The sequence below is a fragment of the Silurus meridionalis genome, chromosome 24, assembly GCF_014805685.1.
Source record: "Silurus meridionalis isolate SWU-2019-XX chromosome 24, ASM1480568v1, whole genome shotgun sequence".
In the NCBI taxonomy this organism is placed as follows: Eukaryota; Metazoa; Chordata; class Actinopteri; order Siluriformes; family Siluridae; genus Silurus; species Silurus meridionalis.
In genome coordinates, this window is record NC_060907.1 from 6,120,992 (window position 1) to 6,139,664 (window position 18,673).

Genomic DNA, 18,673 nt, shown 5'->3' on the forward strand with positions numbered 1-18,673 from the left:
GCTGGCGAAGGCGAAGCCACTTGAATCGGCACGATAATCCTGTTAATAAAGCGGCAACAAACGCAAGCACGCCCTCAGAGGGCGATGCCATGAATGCGCTCGCTCTGACCCAGAAGAGAAAAATCCCAAAATTCTCCTCTGGTATTCCCAAAGTTACTCCAACTTTTGAGGCAGAGCGAGCGGCCTAAGAGGAAACAGCAGCGTGGAACCCGAGCGAGCTCGTTAATGAAAGGTCAAAGAGGATTCACAGCTGTGTGTGTGAAAAAGGGGATTAGAGTGAGGATGTGATTCTGGAAAAAAAAATTGGTTTCGTGTCATATAAACTCCCATAGTGTCAAGTGAACTGAGAGCTGAGAGGAGACAGAGGGAAACAGAAAGACAGAGAGAGACAAAGAGATGGAGAGAAACAGAGGGACAGAACGAGACAGAGAGAGATGGAGAAGCAGAGAGAGAGACAGAGAAAGACAGCAAAACGGAAAGAGACTGTTACAAGACAGAGAGATGGAGAGACAGAGAGACAAAGAAAGAGACTGAGAAACAAGAGAGAGACTGAGAGACATAGAGAGACAGAGTGAGAAAGAGAGAAAATGAGAGACAGAGAGAGATTGAGAGACTAAGAGAGACTGAGAGTGACTAGGATACAGAGAGAGACCTGTAAAAGATGGAGAGAGATGGAAAAAGACAGAAAGAGAAAGAGAGACAAAGAGAGATGGAGAAAGACTTAAAGAGACTTATAGATGGAGAGAGACTGAGAGATAGAGAGAGGACATTTTGTATTTAATTAAGTGAGTGAGTCAATGTTAGAGAGTGACTAAAATGTGTGTGTGTGTGTGTGTGTGTGTGTGTGTGTGTGTGTGTGTGTGTGTGTGTGTGAAATGCAAAGAAATACAAGGCTGGTGTGAGAAAAGAATAAGCATTTGAAATAATAGAAGGACTAGAGGAAAATACTGGATGGATGGATGGATGGATGGAAAGATGAAGAGACAAATGGAAGAGAAAACAGATATCGCAATAAAGGACAAACATATTTACACATGCAATCAATTGTTAGTGCATAATGTCATAATTTACAGTCTTGAGCATGTTTTACTGAATTACCATTTTCTCTTTCTCTCTCTCTTCTTCACAATCACACAAACACGCACACACACACGCACACACACACACACACACACACACACACACACACACACACACACACACACACACACATATTTACAGGAAGTCCTCGTGCCTCAGCCTCGGCTCTCCATTTCCCATCTCCCTCCATCATCCAGCAGTCCAGCCCGTACTTCACCCATCCCACCATCCGCTACCACCATCACCAGGATCCGCTCAAGGAGTTCGTCCAGTTCGTCTGCTCGGACGGCACGGCCCAGCCTGGTGCTCAGGTAACGTGCACACACACACACACACACACACACACACACACACACACACACACACACACACAGATCAGTAAAATGTTCCCCCACAGACAGAAGGAACAATAGTAGTAGCACTGCATTATTTTTTTATATCATATATTTCAACATATCAGATTCATCTATGCAAAGTAAACAAACATGCACATGCACAGACACACACACACACACACACACACACACACACACACGTCATCTTACCCGTTTCTAACTCTTTATCTAACACTCTGTCTCTTTTTCCTTTGAAAGTTCCCTGTCATCCATACCCTCTGTTCCTCATGTGCTCATTCTTAGCATGTGTGTGTGTGTGTGTGTGTGTGTGTGTGTGTGAGAGAGAGAGAGAGAGAGAGAAAGAGAGAGGGAGAAAAAGAGAGAGAGAGAGTGTTATCACACAGAGTCTTCCCTCACTGTATTTGTGTGTGTGTGGGTGGGTGCTTGTTTGGGTGGGTGCTTGTGTGGGTGGGTGCTTGTGCGCGTGCGTGTGTGTGTGTGTGTGTGTTTGTGTGTGTGTGTGTGTGTGTGTGTGTGTCTGCAGCCTAACAGGAGCGGTCAGAGCAAAATGGCCGGCTCTTTCCTGTTTCCTCCGCCTCCTCCGGTGGCGCGGCCGGTGCCGTTCCCCATGCCCGACCCCAAACCCAGCCACACACACCCCGACGGGGGACTCGGCTCACCCGCATCGCCCTGTAAGTGACGCCTGGAGCTCCGAGCCCCTTAAACTAGCCCTAAAATATACCCCGAATACACAATATCTGCCCCAGTTCCAGTCAGAAGGCAACTCCTTAGATGGTCCCTTTCCCAAGGTCGATATAACACTGGTCCCATCATTAGCTAGCTGTATTTTTTGGTGTACTGTGGTTCAAATATTGTTTTGGGTTAAAAATTAAGAAAACACCAATGAAGCAGGCCCCAATCCCACAAGGGTTTACTAGGTGATGTAGAAGATGGTAGAGATCATAGAGAGCCATTCGTGGTCCAAGAATTGCTCATGATCCCCAAAGGAGGCGTGGCTTATTCTCACTCTATCACTGTGACACCACATTTACAGCGTTTTGCAGACGCCCTTTTCTAGAGCAACTTACAACTGGGGGTTACTCAAGAACCCAGCAGTGGTAGCTTGATAGTGCTGAGATTTGAACTCATGAACTTCCGATCCAAGATCCAATCCCATGAATACCTAGCTACCACCTCCCAATCAATCACTCCCAATAATCACTGTGATGCTGGCCAATCATGTCTACATCTCTGAGCTCATGCACACGGAATGCCTTGGATAGATCTTTCCAACGTGTAGTATGAGATGCAGAACCTGGCTTTGCATGTCTTCAGTAAAGCATATCCTAGAATTCACCCTCTCTAATTGGCACGACCTCATCGAAGGCCTAATCGGAGACCTTTAAAGAATGTGACTAGGAAGGCAGCTGCCTCCCGATTGGAACTTTATTTGGAGAGACTAATACTAAAGAATCTCATTATTTAAAGATACAAGAGAAAACACCAACAAACACCCCCCCCCCCCTTTTTTTTTTCCCCGATTTACTTGCTATCAAGAGTCATAAACCATAAACTTCACTCACGAAGTTGTACACATTATGGATATACTTGTAAAATAGCAAGTCAAGAATTAAAACAAAACCTTTTCTGCTTTTCTTTTTTCTTAATATGTTTATTTTTTCATCAGTTCCATTATTATTTTATTTTTTCCCTCTTACCAGAACAAATTCAGATGGAAAGTCAAATTAAAGAAATTTCAACATTTAATTTGTCACAATGTTTATATATATATATATATATATATATATATATATATATATATATACAGGAGTGCAGAATTATTAGGCAAATGAGTATTTTGACCACATCATCCTCGTTATGCATGTTGTCTTACTCCAAGCTGTATAGGCTGGAAAGCCTACTACCAATTAAGCATATTAGGTGATGTGCATCTCTGTAATGAGAAGGGTGTGGTCTAATGACATCAACACCCTATATCAGGTGTGCATAATTATTAGGCAACTTCCTTTCCTTTGGCAAAATGGGTCAAAAGAAGGACTTGACAGGCTCAGAAAAGTCAAAAATAGTGAGATATATTGCAGAGGGATGCAGCAGTCTTAAAATAGCCAAGCTTCTGAGCGTGATCATCGAACAATCAAGCGTTTCATTCAAAATAGTCAACAGGGTCGCAAGAAGCGTGTGGAAAAACCAAGGCGCAAAATAACTGCCCGTGAACTGAGAAAAGTCAAGCGTGCAGCTGCCAAGATGCCACTTGCCACCAGTTTGGCCATATTTCAGAGCTGCAACATCACTGGGTGCCCAAAAGCACAAGGTGTGCAATACTCAGAGACATGGCCAAGGTAAGAAAGGCAGAAAGTCGACCACCACTGAACAAGACACACAAGCTGAAAGCGTCAAGACTGGGCCAAGAAATATCTCAAGACTGATTTTCTAAGGTTTTATGGACTGATGAAATGAGAGTGAGTCTTGATGGGCCAGATGGATGGGCCCGTGGCTGGATTGGTAAGGGCAGAGAGCTCCAGTCCGACTCAGGCGCCAGCAAGGTGGAGGTGGAGTACTGGTTTGGGCTGGTATCATCAAAGATGAGCTTGTGGGGCCTTTTCGGGTTGAGGATGGAGTCAAGCTGAACTCCCAGTCCTACTGCCAGTTTCTGGAAGACACCTTCTTCAAGCAGTGGTACAGGAAGAAGTCTGCATCCTTCAAGAAAAACATGATTTTCATGCAGGACAATGCTCCATCACACACGTCCAAGTACTCCACAGCGTGGCTGGCAAGAAAGGGTATAAAGAAGAAAATCTAATGATATGGCCTCCTTGTTCACCTGATCTGAACCCCATTGAGAACCTGTGGTCCATCATCAAATGTGCGATTTACAAGGAGGAAAACAGTACACCTCTCTGAACAGTGTCTGGGAGGCTGTGGTTGCTGCTGCACGCAATGTTGATGGTGAACAGATCAAAACACTGACAGAATCCATGGATGGCAGGCTTTTGAGTGTCCTTGCAAAGAAAGGTGGCTATATTGGTCACTGATTTGTTTTGTTTGGTTTTGAATGTCAGAAATGTATATTTGTGAATGTTGAGATGTTATATTGGTTTCACTGGTAAAATAAATAATTGAAATGGGTATGAATTTGTTTTTGTTGTTGCCTAATAATTATGCACAGTAATAGTCACCTGCACACACAGATATCCCCTAAAATAGCTAAAACTAAAACTACTTCCAAAAATATTCAGCTTTGATATTAATGAGTTTTTTGTGTTCATTGAGAACATGGTTGTTGTTCAAATTAAATCCTCAAATAAAATTAATCCTCAAAAATACAACTTGCCTAATAATTCTGCACTCCCTGTATATATATATATATATATATATATATATATATATATATATATATATTAAAAATGCAATAGAAAATTTGTTAGATAAGAATAAAGTGGTAGTAAAAAATAGAGGTCGACCTATTGATCGGTTTTGCAGATTAAACGGCACTGATTATAGTTGAACTATCAGCTGTCTGCAAAAATCTATATAAATAGTTTTTCCGGCTTCCAGTCTGTTGTCATTACTAGAGCGGCCTCTAGAGGCGAATCACTGATGCCACGTGCTGTTTGATTTTGCGTGAGACTGCACAGGAAGCCATATATTAACTTTATTACTTACAATTTATGAATGATCTAATTATATTAATTAAGAAATATTGTCATATGTATTATTTACATTTTCATGAATACATCATATACATTTTTGTAATTCGGCACTTTTTTGGAATAAAGTTTAGTACTATTTTACATGAAGTGTTCATTTGTTTTTACTCTGTATCCATTTTTAAATACTCAGTAGATTTATATTAGTTATCTGCAAGGACAATCCAACCTAGCTCTCGGTATCGGTGGAATTCACTATCGGTCGACCTCTAGTTAAAAATTTAAATATGCATGACAATAACAAAACTAAAAAACGTAACAATATAAGCTGCCATGTGCAAAACGACACAAGTCTTTCTTAGACTACTATATTCACTGTTAAAAAAAAATTCTTTTTTTTTTTCTTTTATCGTTTCCTTTTCTTGACTCTCCTCCCTGCCTCTGTTGAGAGATCAAATTCAGGGCAGTGTGCATGGACTCCAAAATCACATTCAGCAAAACAAGACGTTAAAATAGTAAATAATTTAGCATCATAGTTCAGTTAGAGCTATTTGTCAGAAGTTCTGACTGAAAATGACGTAAAACGACTGTATTTAATTCGGACGTCACCGCACCCTGGTTTTTATTTAAACTGGGTGAGTATGTGTGTGTGCAGGTTGGTGTGTGGAGTTTGGGATCTGTGTGTGTGTGTGTGTGTGTGTGTGTGTGTGTGTGTGTGTGTGTGGAGGAGTTGGGGAAAAGGACGGTTTTGAGATACAGAGAATGCTGAACAAATACCATCCGAAACTTTTCTTCTTTTTCCCCAATTCATCATCTGTTTTCTTTATGCATTTCTTTTATTATTTCATTCTCACCCACTGTCTTTTTTCCACATTTGTTCCTGTATTTCTCTGTAATATCGCAAACTTCATACCCTGTTCTTATATTTTAATGACATTTTACTACTGTATACTGTATACACACACACACAAACACACACACACTCACAATCTTGAGATGATACACACAGGTTCTCCTCTTAATCCTTTTCTTGAGCTCACCTGCATAAAACTGCCTTAGGGTTATGTAGATGTAGGTTTGGAGTCCATTATAAAACTCTGCCCAGAATTTGATGAGTTTATACGACAATCCTCAGATTTTAATCAATTTACTTCTGAAATGTATTATTGTAATAGAAAAGAAATAGAAAACCAGACCTACACAGCAGGGTGACCAATTAGAGGAAAAGCCACAATGGAGCCCCAAGAGTAGCAAAAATGTCATCAATTCTGCGAATGCATTGAGGGATGTAGTGGAGCGATGTGGAGAGAACACATGAGCAATGTTTCTTAATCGATGATGGCGGTTCTTAAGTGCTGTCTCTTAGATTGAGATTAGATTCTAGTGATTGTAATTTTGAACAAGTCTTTAATGCAATTTAGAAAAAACTAGTCTTCTCAAAGAGTGACTTGTTCATTTTTTACTAGCAAAGCATGAACAAGAAAACAGAATTAATCAGTTCATATAATGAGTCCTCCGGTCTGAATCATTTTCTTCTTTTGTCATTTGACTCCCATGAACACTTCTTCTTCATCTTTTGTTAGGGGTCCCCAAAGTGGTCTCCATACCACCTGTCCTCTACATCTGCCTCTTTCAACCAGCTACCTGCATGTCTTCCCTCACCACATCCATAAACCTCCTTCTTGGTCTTGCTCTTTTCCTCCTTCCTGGCAATTCCATCCTCAGCATTCTCCTACTGATATACCCCATGTCCCTTCTCTGAACATGTCCAAACCATCTCCCTCATCTTGTCCCCAAAACGTCCTACATGCGCTGTTCTTCTAATAAACTCATTTCTAATTCTGTCCATCCTCGTCACTCCCAACGAAAACCTCAACATCTTCAGCTCTGCTACCTCCAGCTCCACCTCCTGTCTTTTACTCAATGCCACTGTCTCTAAACCATACAACATCTCAGGTCTCACCACAGTCCCACAGATACTCTTCTATCACAAATCACTCCTGCTATCACTCTTCTCCACCCACTCCACCCTGCTTGCACTCTTTTCTTCACTTTTTTAACACACTCTCCATTACTTTGCACTGTTGACCCCAGGTACCTGAACTCATCCACCTTCATCACCTTTTCTCTCTGCAACTGCACCACACTCCTGAACACACAACACGTCCACCTTACGTTGCTCCATCATTTCAACTCCCTCTCTCCATTTACCAGTCATAGTACCAACATTTAAAGTGCTCACTCAAACCTCCACTCTCATCCACTTCTTCTTTTCACTGCCGTCTTTGTAGACGTCTTCCTCCTCTCCTTCTACTTCATCAGCCAACAGTAGCCCAATTTCCACTGGTACCCTGTTGGCTAACAATACCTTTGGCGGTCGTTGGTAACCCGGGCCTCGACCGATCCGGTATGAATTTCTGCTTCGTGATCCGCATATTTGATTTGGCACATGTTTTATGCTGGATGCCCTTCCTAACGCAACCCTCCCTATTTTTCCCGGCTTGGGGCAGAGTTATCCTTGTAGAAACCATGCGCATTATTGGAATAGATAGATACTGGCAATACTGTAGCCCATTATTAAGGAGGTGAAATGTTCACCTTTTTTGGTGTAGCCACAGGTAAAAGATCAAGATGGTGCCCACTGTAGCCCACGCCTCCATATACCGGTGTACTCCATATGCAGTTTAAGCTCTCGCCATGATGAAAGCAGTGATCCCTTTTTCTTCAGCATCTTGGTAGACTCTCAAACATGGATTCGGCTTTGTAACGTTAGGCTTTGTTATGCAGTGAAACCCAACTATAAGATTATAAACAAACGCATTGAATATGAATATGCATCGACTGGGTTTGAGGGATAAAAGAACCTTGACTGTAATTATTACTCTACGATTGGAAACCAGTCCCTGAATCCAAGAAATCAACCAACCATCAGGTGCTCCACAAACAGAAGATCACACCAGGATCCACTCCTCTCAGCCAAGAACGTGATTTTGAGGCATAAGTGAACACTTGATCTCAGGTTTTTCCTTTAATTTGTCACCCATCTGTGTATGAATTAGAGTCTATTTCTACTTTCATGTACCATATGTACAAATACAATTTGGTACTTTAACTTCATATGCATACATCGATTACCTGCAGGGGTTTAAGGCTAAATGTGATTAGTTATAACTTATAAACAACACCTTATTAAAATTTCAATATTTTTGGGGTGTGTGTATGGTTTTAGGATGATCTTATAGCAAAAGAAATACAGGCAGTCCCCGACTTATGTTTTTCTGATGCTTTCTGATGAAGTCCTAAAGAATGGCGATCAGTATGGGGTATAATACTGTAATTTGCTAATAATTTAACACATTGCAGTAGATAATTTACAAACAGAGCATTTTACGGTACCGTAATTTATAAAGTGTACAGTATATCTGTACAGTATGTGCATGGGGGCACATGGAAGAGCACCAGTTCGCAGTTCTTTTTGACATGAATGCAGTATAGGAGCTATATATGTATATATATATATATATATATATATATATATGTATAGGAAATTCTGTAGAATATCCCCAGGCACTGACTGTGTATGTGCGTGTGTGTATGTGTGTGTCTGTGTGTGTCGAAGCAGCATACTCCTCGCCAAGCTCCACAGCTCCCAACAGGTTTGTCGGCATCGGAGCACGGGACAACTTTCTAAACGTCCCACAGCAGACACAGGTACAAATCGCACACACACACACACACACACACACACACACACACACACACACACACACACACACACGCACCTGACTCAGCCCCACATAATGATGGAGACAGAATTGGCTACTTATGTGTTGACACTTGTTTGTGGTTAGTGCTGTGTTGTGTTCGAACCCAGATGTGCGCGTGTAGGGAGGAGTCCTGTGGGACACGGTCCTGACCACCAGATGGTAAATACTTTGACTCATGCCAGGTGAACGACTTTCAGGAGGAACAAAACCTCAAGTTATACACGAAAGCCGTGGCACACATGGAGACAATCTGGAGTGTGTCTCTGTTTCTGTCTGCTTCTCTATTTCTTTCTCTTCCTCTCTATCTTTCAGCACATGCCTATTGAATTTGTGGATGGAAGTCGATTCTATCGAATTTAAACATTCATATTGACATGTGTTTTCACAGAAATCTGATTGATTAGTTCCTCAATCGTTTTTCTGTGAGGGCCTCATAAACGTTCCTTTCTTTAATGGGGGCCGGGTCAGTCTGTAACAGGAAATTACATGGGCTGGAGTGACCACCAGTATTATTGTGAAGATTTCAGTTTGATATTTAAATTTGTTTATTATGCCTCTTAATGCTAGATTAGTTTTGTATTTTGTTCTGCAACGTACAAACAAATGAGCGGTACTTTTCAAGAGATATATCATCTATTAAAAGAGCATTATTATTTACTTATTTATATGGTTTGTGGCTGAATCTAACAAATAATTAGACTAGGTTAATAACTAGAGATCGAACGATAGTGGATTTTACGGATACCAAAGATAGGTTGGATCGTACTTGCTGATAACCGATTAATCAATAGCTATAATGAATTGTTAGATTTTAAAATAGATACTGGAAAAAACACAAACATAAAACCCCATGTAAAATTGTCATGAATTGTATTACAAAAATTAAAAAAACAGTCCTGAATCATAAAAGTGTGCTAAGGGATATAAATATAAATAAATTTATTTATAAATCTAATTATGTAATCAATAAAGTATAAAAAATAAAAATAATAATTATAATATGATATAATCTCACATAAACAGCATGTGGCATCAGTGATTTGCCTCTAGAGGCCGCTCTTGTAACGCCAGCGGACCGAAAGCCGGAAAAACTATCGGTATGGATTTTTGCCGATAGCTGATCAACTATTGGTGCCTCGACCTCTGTTAATAACTAAGTAAGGGACATTTTAGTTTGAAATACAGATATGATATGAGTAAAACATTGAAAAATTGCACTTTCAAAATATGACTCTGGCATTTGTCAGAGGACCGTTCCAAATGTGGAGGAGAGACAGCGAGTCACGTCCCGACCCGACCCAACTGTCTGGTTGCCCTCAGCGACCAGACATGATGTCATAGGCAGTTGAACTTGGTGAAGACTAAGTGTTTGAAGGAAGGATGGACGCTGCCAAGTATTAGAGAAAGAAAGAGAGAGACGGGGTTCCAGCCTGCACAAACCTTTTTTTCCTCAGTATTGTAGCTCTGCCAAAAATTAAACCAGTCCCTGCAGAGTGACAAACATTTCCCAAAAGCTCGGTTCCAAAAATGTTTTCTGCCGTAAAACAAACACGTCGGCGTGTCTTCTCCGTTCAAGAATTTTTCAAGTAAACATTATAATGTCAGCCTGTTATTTTTCATTTCCCAAAAGAAATGAATCAGTCTAATCAATAGGACTAAAACTTTAAGCCGAGCAGAACAATGCAGCACATGTAACACAGCTTTTCTCACACTCTTGCAATCAGAGGTCAGAAAATACCTGGTTTTTGATATTTTAAAACCACAGTTGTTCAATACAAGCAAAATTCGTCAGACACAATATCAGACCTACATAATATGGAAAAAGGTTTGTGGACACCTGACCATAAGATTGCTATGTGCTTCTTTTAGAAAATCCCATTCCACATTTAGGCCCTATTTGCTTTTACAAATACCTCCACCATTCTGGAAAGATGTTCCACTAGATTTTGTGGAGATTTGTGGAGATTCATTCAGCCACAAGGGTGTTAGTAATGTCAAAAACTGATGTAGGTGAGGTAAGGAGATCTCAAGTGCAGTCAGAATTCACATTCATTCATGTTCAATAGACTTGAGGTCAGAGCTCTACAAGATCTACAAGTGAAGATATGGTTTGCTTGAGTTTTAAAAGAATTGGATTTTGAAACAGTTGATAAGAAATATGATGTGCGATTTGCATTTGTGCAATGAGTGTACATATATACACAATAATCTTAATTGTTGTGATACCAACTCTCGATATATTCGGAATTATGGAGTGATTATGTGGTCATTTTATATATTTTTACCATCATTAATTATTAATCCGTACCTTTTTTCTCTGTTTTACAGTCTTGGTTTCTTTGACAAGATCCATCAGAAACACACAGATACAACCAACGTCTGTAGCTGAAACGTGAAACACAAAGCTAGGTATGGACTGCTATTAGCTAATCACTCGAAACCCCAAATGGCCGCCACCCCACACCAACGCCGTGCCTGATGAACTCAGACCAGCGAGCAACCTGAAACCCTTCACTATGAGCCCTCGGACCTGGAATCTGGAAAACTTCCATATGAGTCTTCAAAAACTACACGATGAAAAGAACGAAAAGAGGAAAGCAGCAACACGGAAAGCAGGAATGGAAATCAGATTTGATTAGAACAGCTTTCATTAGAAGAAGACTTTGTTTTGGTATCAAGGTGACCAGTGTGTTAACCAATTCTTTTATCCTTCCTTTAATTCAATCATTCATCATCCGTCCATCATACAGCGGGGACAGACTGCTCTGATTCACTCCATCACAGGTTGTCGAAATGACACACTTTTTAAATTTTTACATCCAATGAAGCAAAGTGTGAAACCAGGATCTCTATGGTCCACATCAAGCTTGTTTCATGCATCTGATTGGACAAAAGCTATAGGAAACACTTTGGATTGGTCCATCATGATAAATTAGAATCATGGGTGTGTCCCAAATGCTGGGCTGTTAACAGCCAATTTAAAATGTGATACTACAACAGAGCTGAAAAAAAGAAGAGAAATACAGTTCATTTGTGTTCATGAACAGGAAATGGTAACTATACATACACTATATGGACAAACAGTTGTGGACACCTGACATTAAGATTAATATGTGCTTTTAGTCCCCATTTCTTGTTATAACAACCACTGTTATAACAACCTTAACTCCACTGGGAAGTTGTTCCACTAGATTTGAGAGATTTGTGAAGATTAATTCAGCTACAAGTCAGGTACTGATGTAGGTGAGGTGAAAAGCAGTCAGCATTCACATTTATCCCAAAAGTGGACCTTTTTAAAACCAGTTTTAATACCCAAATTCCACCCAACAAGTCTACTTATGCAAACCTTGATTATATTCTGAGTTAGAAAAAATATGTAATGCTGCCAAGGACAAATTTTGACAACTTAACAGGGGTCCCTGAGTCATTCGTTCTTACGTTCTGTACAGGAAATGATTAGTTGACCTCCTGAGCTCATTCTCTGGTATGTGGTCTTTTGTTCAAACAAGTATCTTGCTTCACGTGTGTGATTTTCCCTTCGTACAGATAAAGTTACAACTCTAAACTCTTTATTACCAGATTCGACATTATGGAGAAGAACCATTTCATGTTGCCAGAAATTCACATTTTTGAAAATTATAACTAAATCCACTTGCTTGTTTGTAATTGTAATTGGCATTATGAACTATTTTCTTAATGTGAACGAAGACTTGATCCGGAGAACAAATCATTTCCGATTCCTGTACAGAGTCGTTTTTATAATAGAAACAAACACAAGGCACAAAATGAACCAATCAGAAACAAATCATTACTGCAGAGTCATGTAAACACTTTGTTCAAAATGAATTCTTAGAGTCGCCCCAACGCTATCAGAGATATCTCAAACCAGACATCTCATCTTTTCTGCATCTGCCCTCTTGATGGGGAAAGTGGTAGCTCAGTGGTTAAGATATTGGAATTCCTAATAAGAAGGTCATGAGTTCAATTCCCAGCACCACCAATCTGCCACTGCTGGGCCCTCAAGCAAGGCCCTTAAATCTACTGTTGTGTTTCTGTCACGATCTCGGCCTTTAGGTAGACGCACATTTCCTGCGCATGAACACAACGAACAGAAAAAGTAGACCGGTTCCGTGTTGCGTCCATTTTGCCATTCGAGAAAAAAAGACCACTAATTAACATTGTGAGTAAATGGGATACACCAGCACAAAAAATGATCATTTTCTCTTTCTTTTCCAACACTTCGATTTCTACTCTACCACAAAGCCTTCAGACAGCGTGACACAACAGCTCTTCTCTCAGCTAGGGTTTGGGACACACCCTACACATAACTACATAAAAATGGGATACGGGATGATGGGGAAGGTTGTAACCCTCAACATACCATGACATTATCAGCTGATTACACTAATAAACACGTTTTTTGTTAGCAATAAACCGAAGACAGTGACGCATTAGCGGAAAAACACATCGTAGTAAATGCACAAATTCAGCTTTTATGACCAACCATCATGTGCAAAAAGACATTTGCACCACTTCCAGCTTCCTCTCTCTCTACAGCCAGTAGAAATCGTGTTCTCCCCCCCCCTCTCTCTTTCTCACTCTCTCTCTCTCGCTCTGTCGCTCACTCCTTCAGCTGAAAGTGGGTTTGTTTGTTTTGGTTTGCAGTAGTTTGTTTGAACCGGTTTTTCATTTTGTGCCGTCTGGGATTTTGTTGTTTTGGGTTTTTTTTCTCTTTCTATTCACACAATTAACCGCATGAGAGTTTCGCTCCTTTCACGTTTCGCTTTTCACGACGTAGTGACGTATGCGATTTCTACAGTGACACTTCTTTTTACCGGCTTCATCAACACTTTTCCCTAATGCACATCCGGTCCCTTTTATCCTTTAATCCTCAGCACTTAGTTTTAGTGACATCATGATGATGACATCACTTTCTTTCCCTCTGTTTGATAGACATCGTTACTCCAGATCACAAAAGTTGCACTATGATTATACAGATTCCCCCCCGAATCCTTCGCCCCCCCGCTTAAAGATCGACATTCCTTCTCTTCCTGAATGTGAAAAAAACCACACTGTGTAGATCCGCATCTCATAAACATCACAAAATAACTGGACTGCCCCGCTGTCAGTCACACATCAGAGATTGTCTTTCTCCTTAAGCCCCGCCCTCTTTCTTTCCAGACGATCCAGATTCGCCCAGCAAAGTGCCTCCCCCTTTTTTTTATGTAACCTGCCATGAATTCAGGGGTCTGTATTTCATGTATACGCTACAGAATTCATGTACAAATACGTATCATGTCTTCGCAAGAACCAGAAGACTGGAAACTTCGCCTTTATAAACATCTATTATCCAGACATTAATACTCATACGTGCTGTGTATATATATATGGAAATATGTATAGTAGCTCTTTTTTTGGAATACGGCAGTCTAGTTATTTTTTGACATTTTTTGTCATTTCACCCCCTTTTTCACATCACTTGTCTTCCAAAAAAAAAAATCAACAGATCAACACGTAATCGTTCATACGATTAAACAAGATGGTACGAAAAATCAGTATTAATATATAAACCAGGGAGAACCAGGGTTTGTGGGTCAGAAGTACAAACCTGTGAGTTTGTACTAGAATTGTCCTTTTTATTTTTTTTAAGTCGTCCTGGACTTTAAACTTGTCCTGAAATCTAAGCTCGTCCTGGACTTTAAACTCGTCCTGAAATCTAAACTCGTCCTGAACTCTAAAATCGTCCTGGGCTCTAAACTCGTCCTGGGATCTAAACTCATCCTGAAATTTAAACTCGTCCTGGGCTCTAAACTCGTCCTGGGATCTAAACTTATCCTGAAATCTAAATTCGTCCTGAACTCTAAACTCGTCCTGGGCTCTAAACTTGTCCTGAAATCTAAGCTCGTCCTGGACTCTAAACTCGTCCTGGGACCTAAACTTGTCCTGGACTCTAAGCTCGTCCTGGACTCTAAATTCCTCCTTGGACCTAAACTCGTCCTGGACTCTAAACTCGTCCTGGGCTCTAAACTTGTCCTGAAATCTAAGCTCGTTCTGGACTCTAAACTCGTCCTGGACTCTAAATTCGTCCTGGGCTCTAAACTCGTCCTGAAATCTAAACTCGACCCGGACTCTAAACTCATCCTGGGCTCTAAACTCGTCCCCGTCTCTAAACTCGTCCTGAAATCTAAACTCGTCCTGGGCTCTAAACTCGTCCTGGGCTCTAAACTCATCCTGAAATCGAAACTCGTCCTGGGCTCTAAACTCGTCCTGGACTCTAAACTCGTCCTGGGTTCTAAACTCGTCCTGGACTCTAAACTTGCTCTGAACTCTAAAATCATCCTGGACTCAGGACTCACGGACCATGAATTGAGTATCCCAAATCTCATTATATCCTTGTGTTTTCTTTTCCCTTTCATTTAATTTATCTGTATTTTATCATATTTTTAATTGTTTCATTTATAATCGTAATAATTAGGCAGAGTTTGGGACGAACAATCAACAATTTTGACCAAACAGTATAGTGTTACAGAACGATTACAATTCAAGCTTTTTCATGTGGGTTCACTCTACCACGATAAAGAAAGATTCTTTCCCCTGAGACACATTTATACGTATATAGGACAGACCCGGGGGTGGAGTTCGCAATGTTCCAGTTTGGGTAATTTCTTTTAACACCGTATTTAATTCCATAAAAAAAAAAAAAAAAAAATTTTTTGAATCATTCATGTAATTGTTTTTTTTTTTTCCAAACCCCAGGATTTTTGTATTAATTAAATGTTTTTTTTTTTTTTGCAGTTCAACTCATCTCCTGTATATTATGGAAACGTGTAACTAACGCGCAAAAAGTGTTTTTGCCTTTTTCGTGATGATTTCGAAAAGATGTTGTAATGCGTATCAGTAGAAGTTCTTGTCGTTTTTTTTTTTTTTTTTTTTTTTAAGACAATGTGAAGACGGCTTCCTGGAGGAGAAGGAGAAGGAACGTTCCAGAGAATCATAGAATCATGTGGAAGAATATAACACAGGCTTCATCCCAAATCCCAAATCCTACCCCATTTCCCAAAAAAAAAACCTCCTTCCCTTCCTTTTTGGAAATGTAAATGCCCCCCACTCCGTTCCTAGTGATTGTGATTAGTGTAGTGTGGTACTAAACCAGCATTTAAAGGTTGTTCCCTTCAAAAGTGCCTTTTGTTCACAGAGTCCATCTGCGTAAAACATGATTCTTAAAAAAAAATGAAACGTTTTCGCCCTGTCTTTCCTGGTCCACCCTTTTTTTCACTCGTTCGAAGCCGTAAATATATATATATATATAAATATATATATATAGTATATAGTAATACAAGAAATGGATGTGATTTAGTTCTTTCTATTGTTCAATACTGAAGAAAAAAAATTGTAAAGGCAAAAAAATTCTCCTTTTTCCTTCTTTCTTGCGTTACTGGAGATGTTGTACAAGACACAAGACGTCCGTCTTACCGCCCGTCGTAAATCTGTTCCCTCCCCTTCCCCTGAAAACGAGGCTTTTATATTTGATTTTTTTTCCCTCTTGAGCAGAAAATCCTCGTCTGTATGCTTGTTCTTGTTACACCATACCGATCTCCCCTCTTCCTGTTCTGCCGCTTCTCCGTTTCTACTGCTAGTGTAAGTGAAATGTGGCCTGTTCGGGCTCAGGGGGGTTACGTCACGGTCACGTGAGTCCCAACCAGTGGAAGAAGGGGGCCAATATTTTGTCACCTGGCTTCCACCAAACTGTGTGTGAAATGGCTTGGCTGTAAACGCAGGACATCGGGGTGGAGGGGGAATTCAGCAGCTCGGCGTTATTTTACGTTTTTTTTTTATTTATTTGTGTTATGAATTTATAGTAGTATATCTGACTTTTTTTTTTTTGATGATTTTCTATCAGGGTACGGTCCAGAAGATTCTCTCTAAGGGAACCATAGACCTTAAACTAAAAAAAAAACTATAAAAAAAAATCCTGTAAAAGCACCTTTGTTGATTTGGAAAAGCCAGGCTACTTTAAAGGAACATGTTGACTGATGACTTGCTGAAAGCACCTTATGAGGCAGAATGCACTTAATGTGAAATGCACTTAAATAGTCACACTACACAAAACTTCCAGGGTTTCCTTGTTTTTTTTGTCCACCACATTTCGCTCTGGAGGTGAGTTCAGGAGGCGTGTTTTAATTCAGCCGAAGTCAGTATTAATATTACAGAGGATCAGCGATTTGCTTACAGAGTGGAATTTTTTCCTTTTTTTTTTAGGACATGAGAATAAATATTCCCACTCTGGCATAACATCAGTCGAAACTAAATCAATTCTAACTACCTTGTTTTTTATTCAAACTTTTTTTTTTTTTACCTTTTCGCTTCATTGACGCTTTCGTACTTTTCCGAGCTGCACAGGGGTTTCAGTCATAGCGCCCCCGAGTGGATCCCTGAGTCCTGCGTTTTCAGAAAAAAAAAGCTTGTGTTTCAGTCATTTTAGCTCCAGACCCCTCAGAGCCCGCAGGCAAATGTGCATGTGTTAACTACAGATTTTTTTTCCATTATAAAGAATAAAAAAAAGTTTGTAAAGAGCAACTGGTTGAATAAATGATGTTCTTGACTGCATTAATAATGCCTGAGTGCTGTGTGTGTGTGTGTGTGTGTGTGTGTGTGTGTGTGTGTGTGTGTGTGTTGAGCTGCAGTGATGTGTCTCAAAAGTCATTAAAAAGTAAGTAATTCATTAAGAAGGAAGGAAGAAATAAAGTATGCTTGTTATTATGAGAGGATGGAAGAAGATGGAGAGTAAGAAAAAAAATGCAGGAGGGAAAGAAGGTAAAAAAAAAGCATGGGTGGATGAATGGATGGATAGAATGAAGAAGGAAGGATAGAAGAGAAAGGATGGATGAATGGATGGATGGATGGATGGATGGATGGTAAAAGAGAGGAAAATAGGAAGGAAGGAAGGAAAAGGCAGAAAGAAAGGAATAAACAAAATGGAGCAGAAGGAAGGAAGGAAAAAACTAAAATGTGGGTAGGAGGGGACAAGGGAGGAAAGAAAAAATAAAAGGGAGAGATGAAGAAGGCTTATTTTTGAATAGAAAAAAGGAATGAAAAAATAGGTAAAAAGAGGAGTAAAGGAATGCATAAAAAGAAAGAAAGAAGTAAAGTAGGAAGTATGAAGTAAGGAAGCTGTAAGAAAGTGAATAATTGATTAAAGGCTCATTTAAAACAACCTGAATATAAAATTTATCATGTAATAAAGATGATGAGGATAATGAAGAGTATAAAACTGGTTCCTGGTTCTGGATGACAATAAAAGAAAGAAGTTAAATAAGAGGAAAAAAGAAATCAATTTTACAACGATTAATATTACAATAAACATTTACACTAAATACACACATATTTACATCTTGATTTAAAACTGTTACAGAGCAGATCTGATGCACACACACACACACACACACACACACACACACACTGTCCTTTATCCAGTTTTGGTTATTTTGCCATTGGCTAAATCATAAATATTATATATATATATATATATATAAGCAAAAGGTGGCTACTTTGAAGAACCTAGAATATGACATTTTTCAGTTGTTTCACACTTTTTTGTTATGTATATAATTCCACGTGTTAATTCATAGTTTTGATGCCTTCAGTGTGAATCTACAATTTTCATAGTCATGAAAATAAAGAAAACTCTTTGAATGAGAAGGTGTGTCCAAACTTTTGGTCTGTACTGTAGATATATATATATATATTAAACACAAATTTGCACAGAGAAGCAAAAACCCAGATGTCCATCAGCCCCACCAACACTGTACGGCCAAAAAAGTTT

General features: G+C 39.7%; 2 protein-coding genes across 6 annotated transcripts in view; both read left to right on the forward strand.

Annotated features, from left to right (window-relative positions):
* Positions 1-17,427, forward strand: part of nfixa (nuclear factor I/Xa) — a 126,536-nt gene extending 109,109 nt beyond the window's left edge. For 4 of the 5 annotated variants that reach the window (XM_046838293.1, XM_046838290.1, XM_046838291.1 and 1 more), the window contains 3 exons: positions 1,222-1,391; positions 8,706-8,794; positions 11,179-17,427. In XM_046838293.1, coding sequence (XP_046694249.1) covers positions 1,222-1,391; positions 8,706-8,774 — 239 coding nt within the window. In that variant the 3' untranslated portion in view covers positions 8,775-8,794; positions 11,179-17,427. Of the gene's footprint in view, positions 1-1,221; positions 1,392-1,959; positions 2,108-8,705; positions 8,795-11,178 lie in introns of all 5 variants that reach the window. The other variant, XM_046838294.1, reaches the window with a different exon arrangement.
* On the forward strand, positions 14,390-17,427 carry LOC124378603. The gene is made up of 3 exons (XM_046838334.1): positions 14,390-14,405; positions 14,501-15,099; positions 15,315-17,427. Exons 1-3 carry the CDS (start codon positions 14,390-14,392, stop codon positions 15,369-15,371), a joined length of 672 nt encoding a protein of 223 aa, XP_046694290.1. The 3' UTR covers positions 15,372-17,427.
* Positions 17,428-18,673: the final 1,246 nt, after the last annotated feature.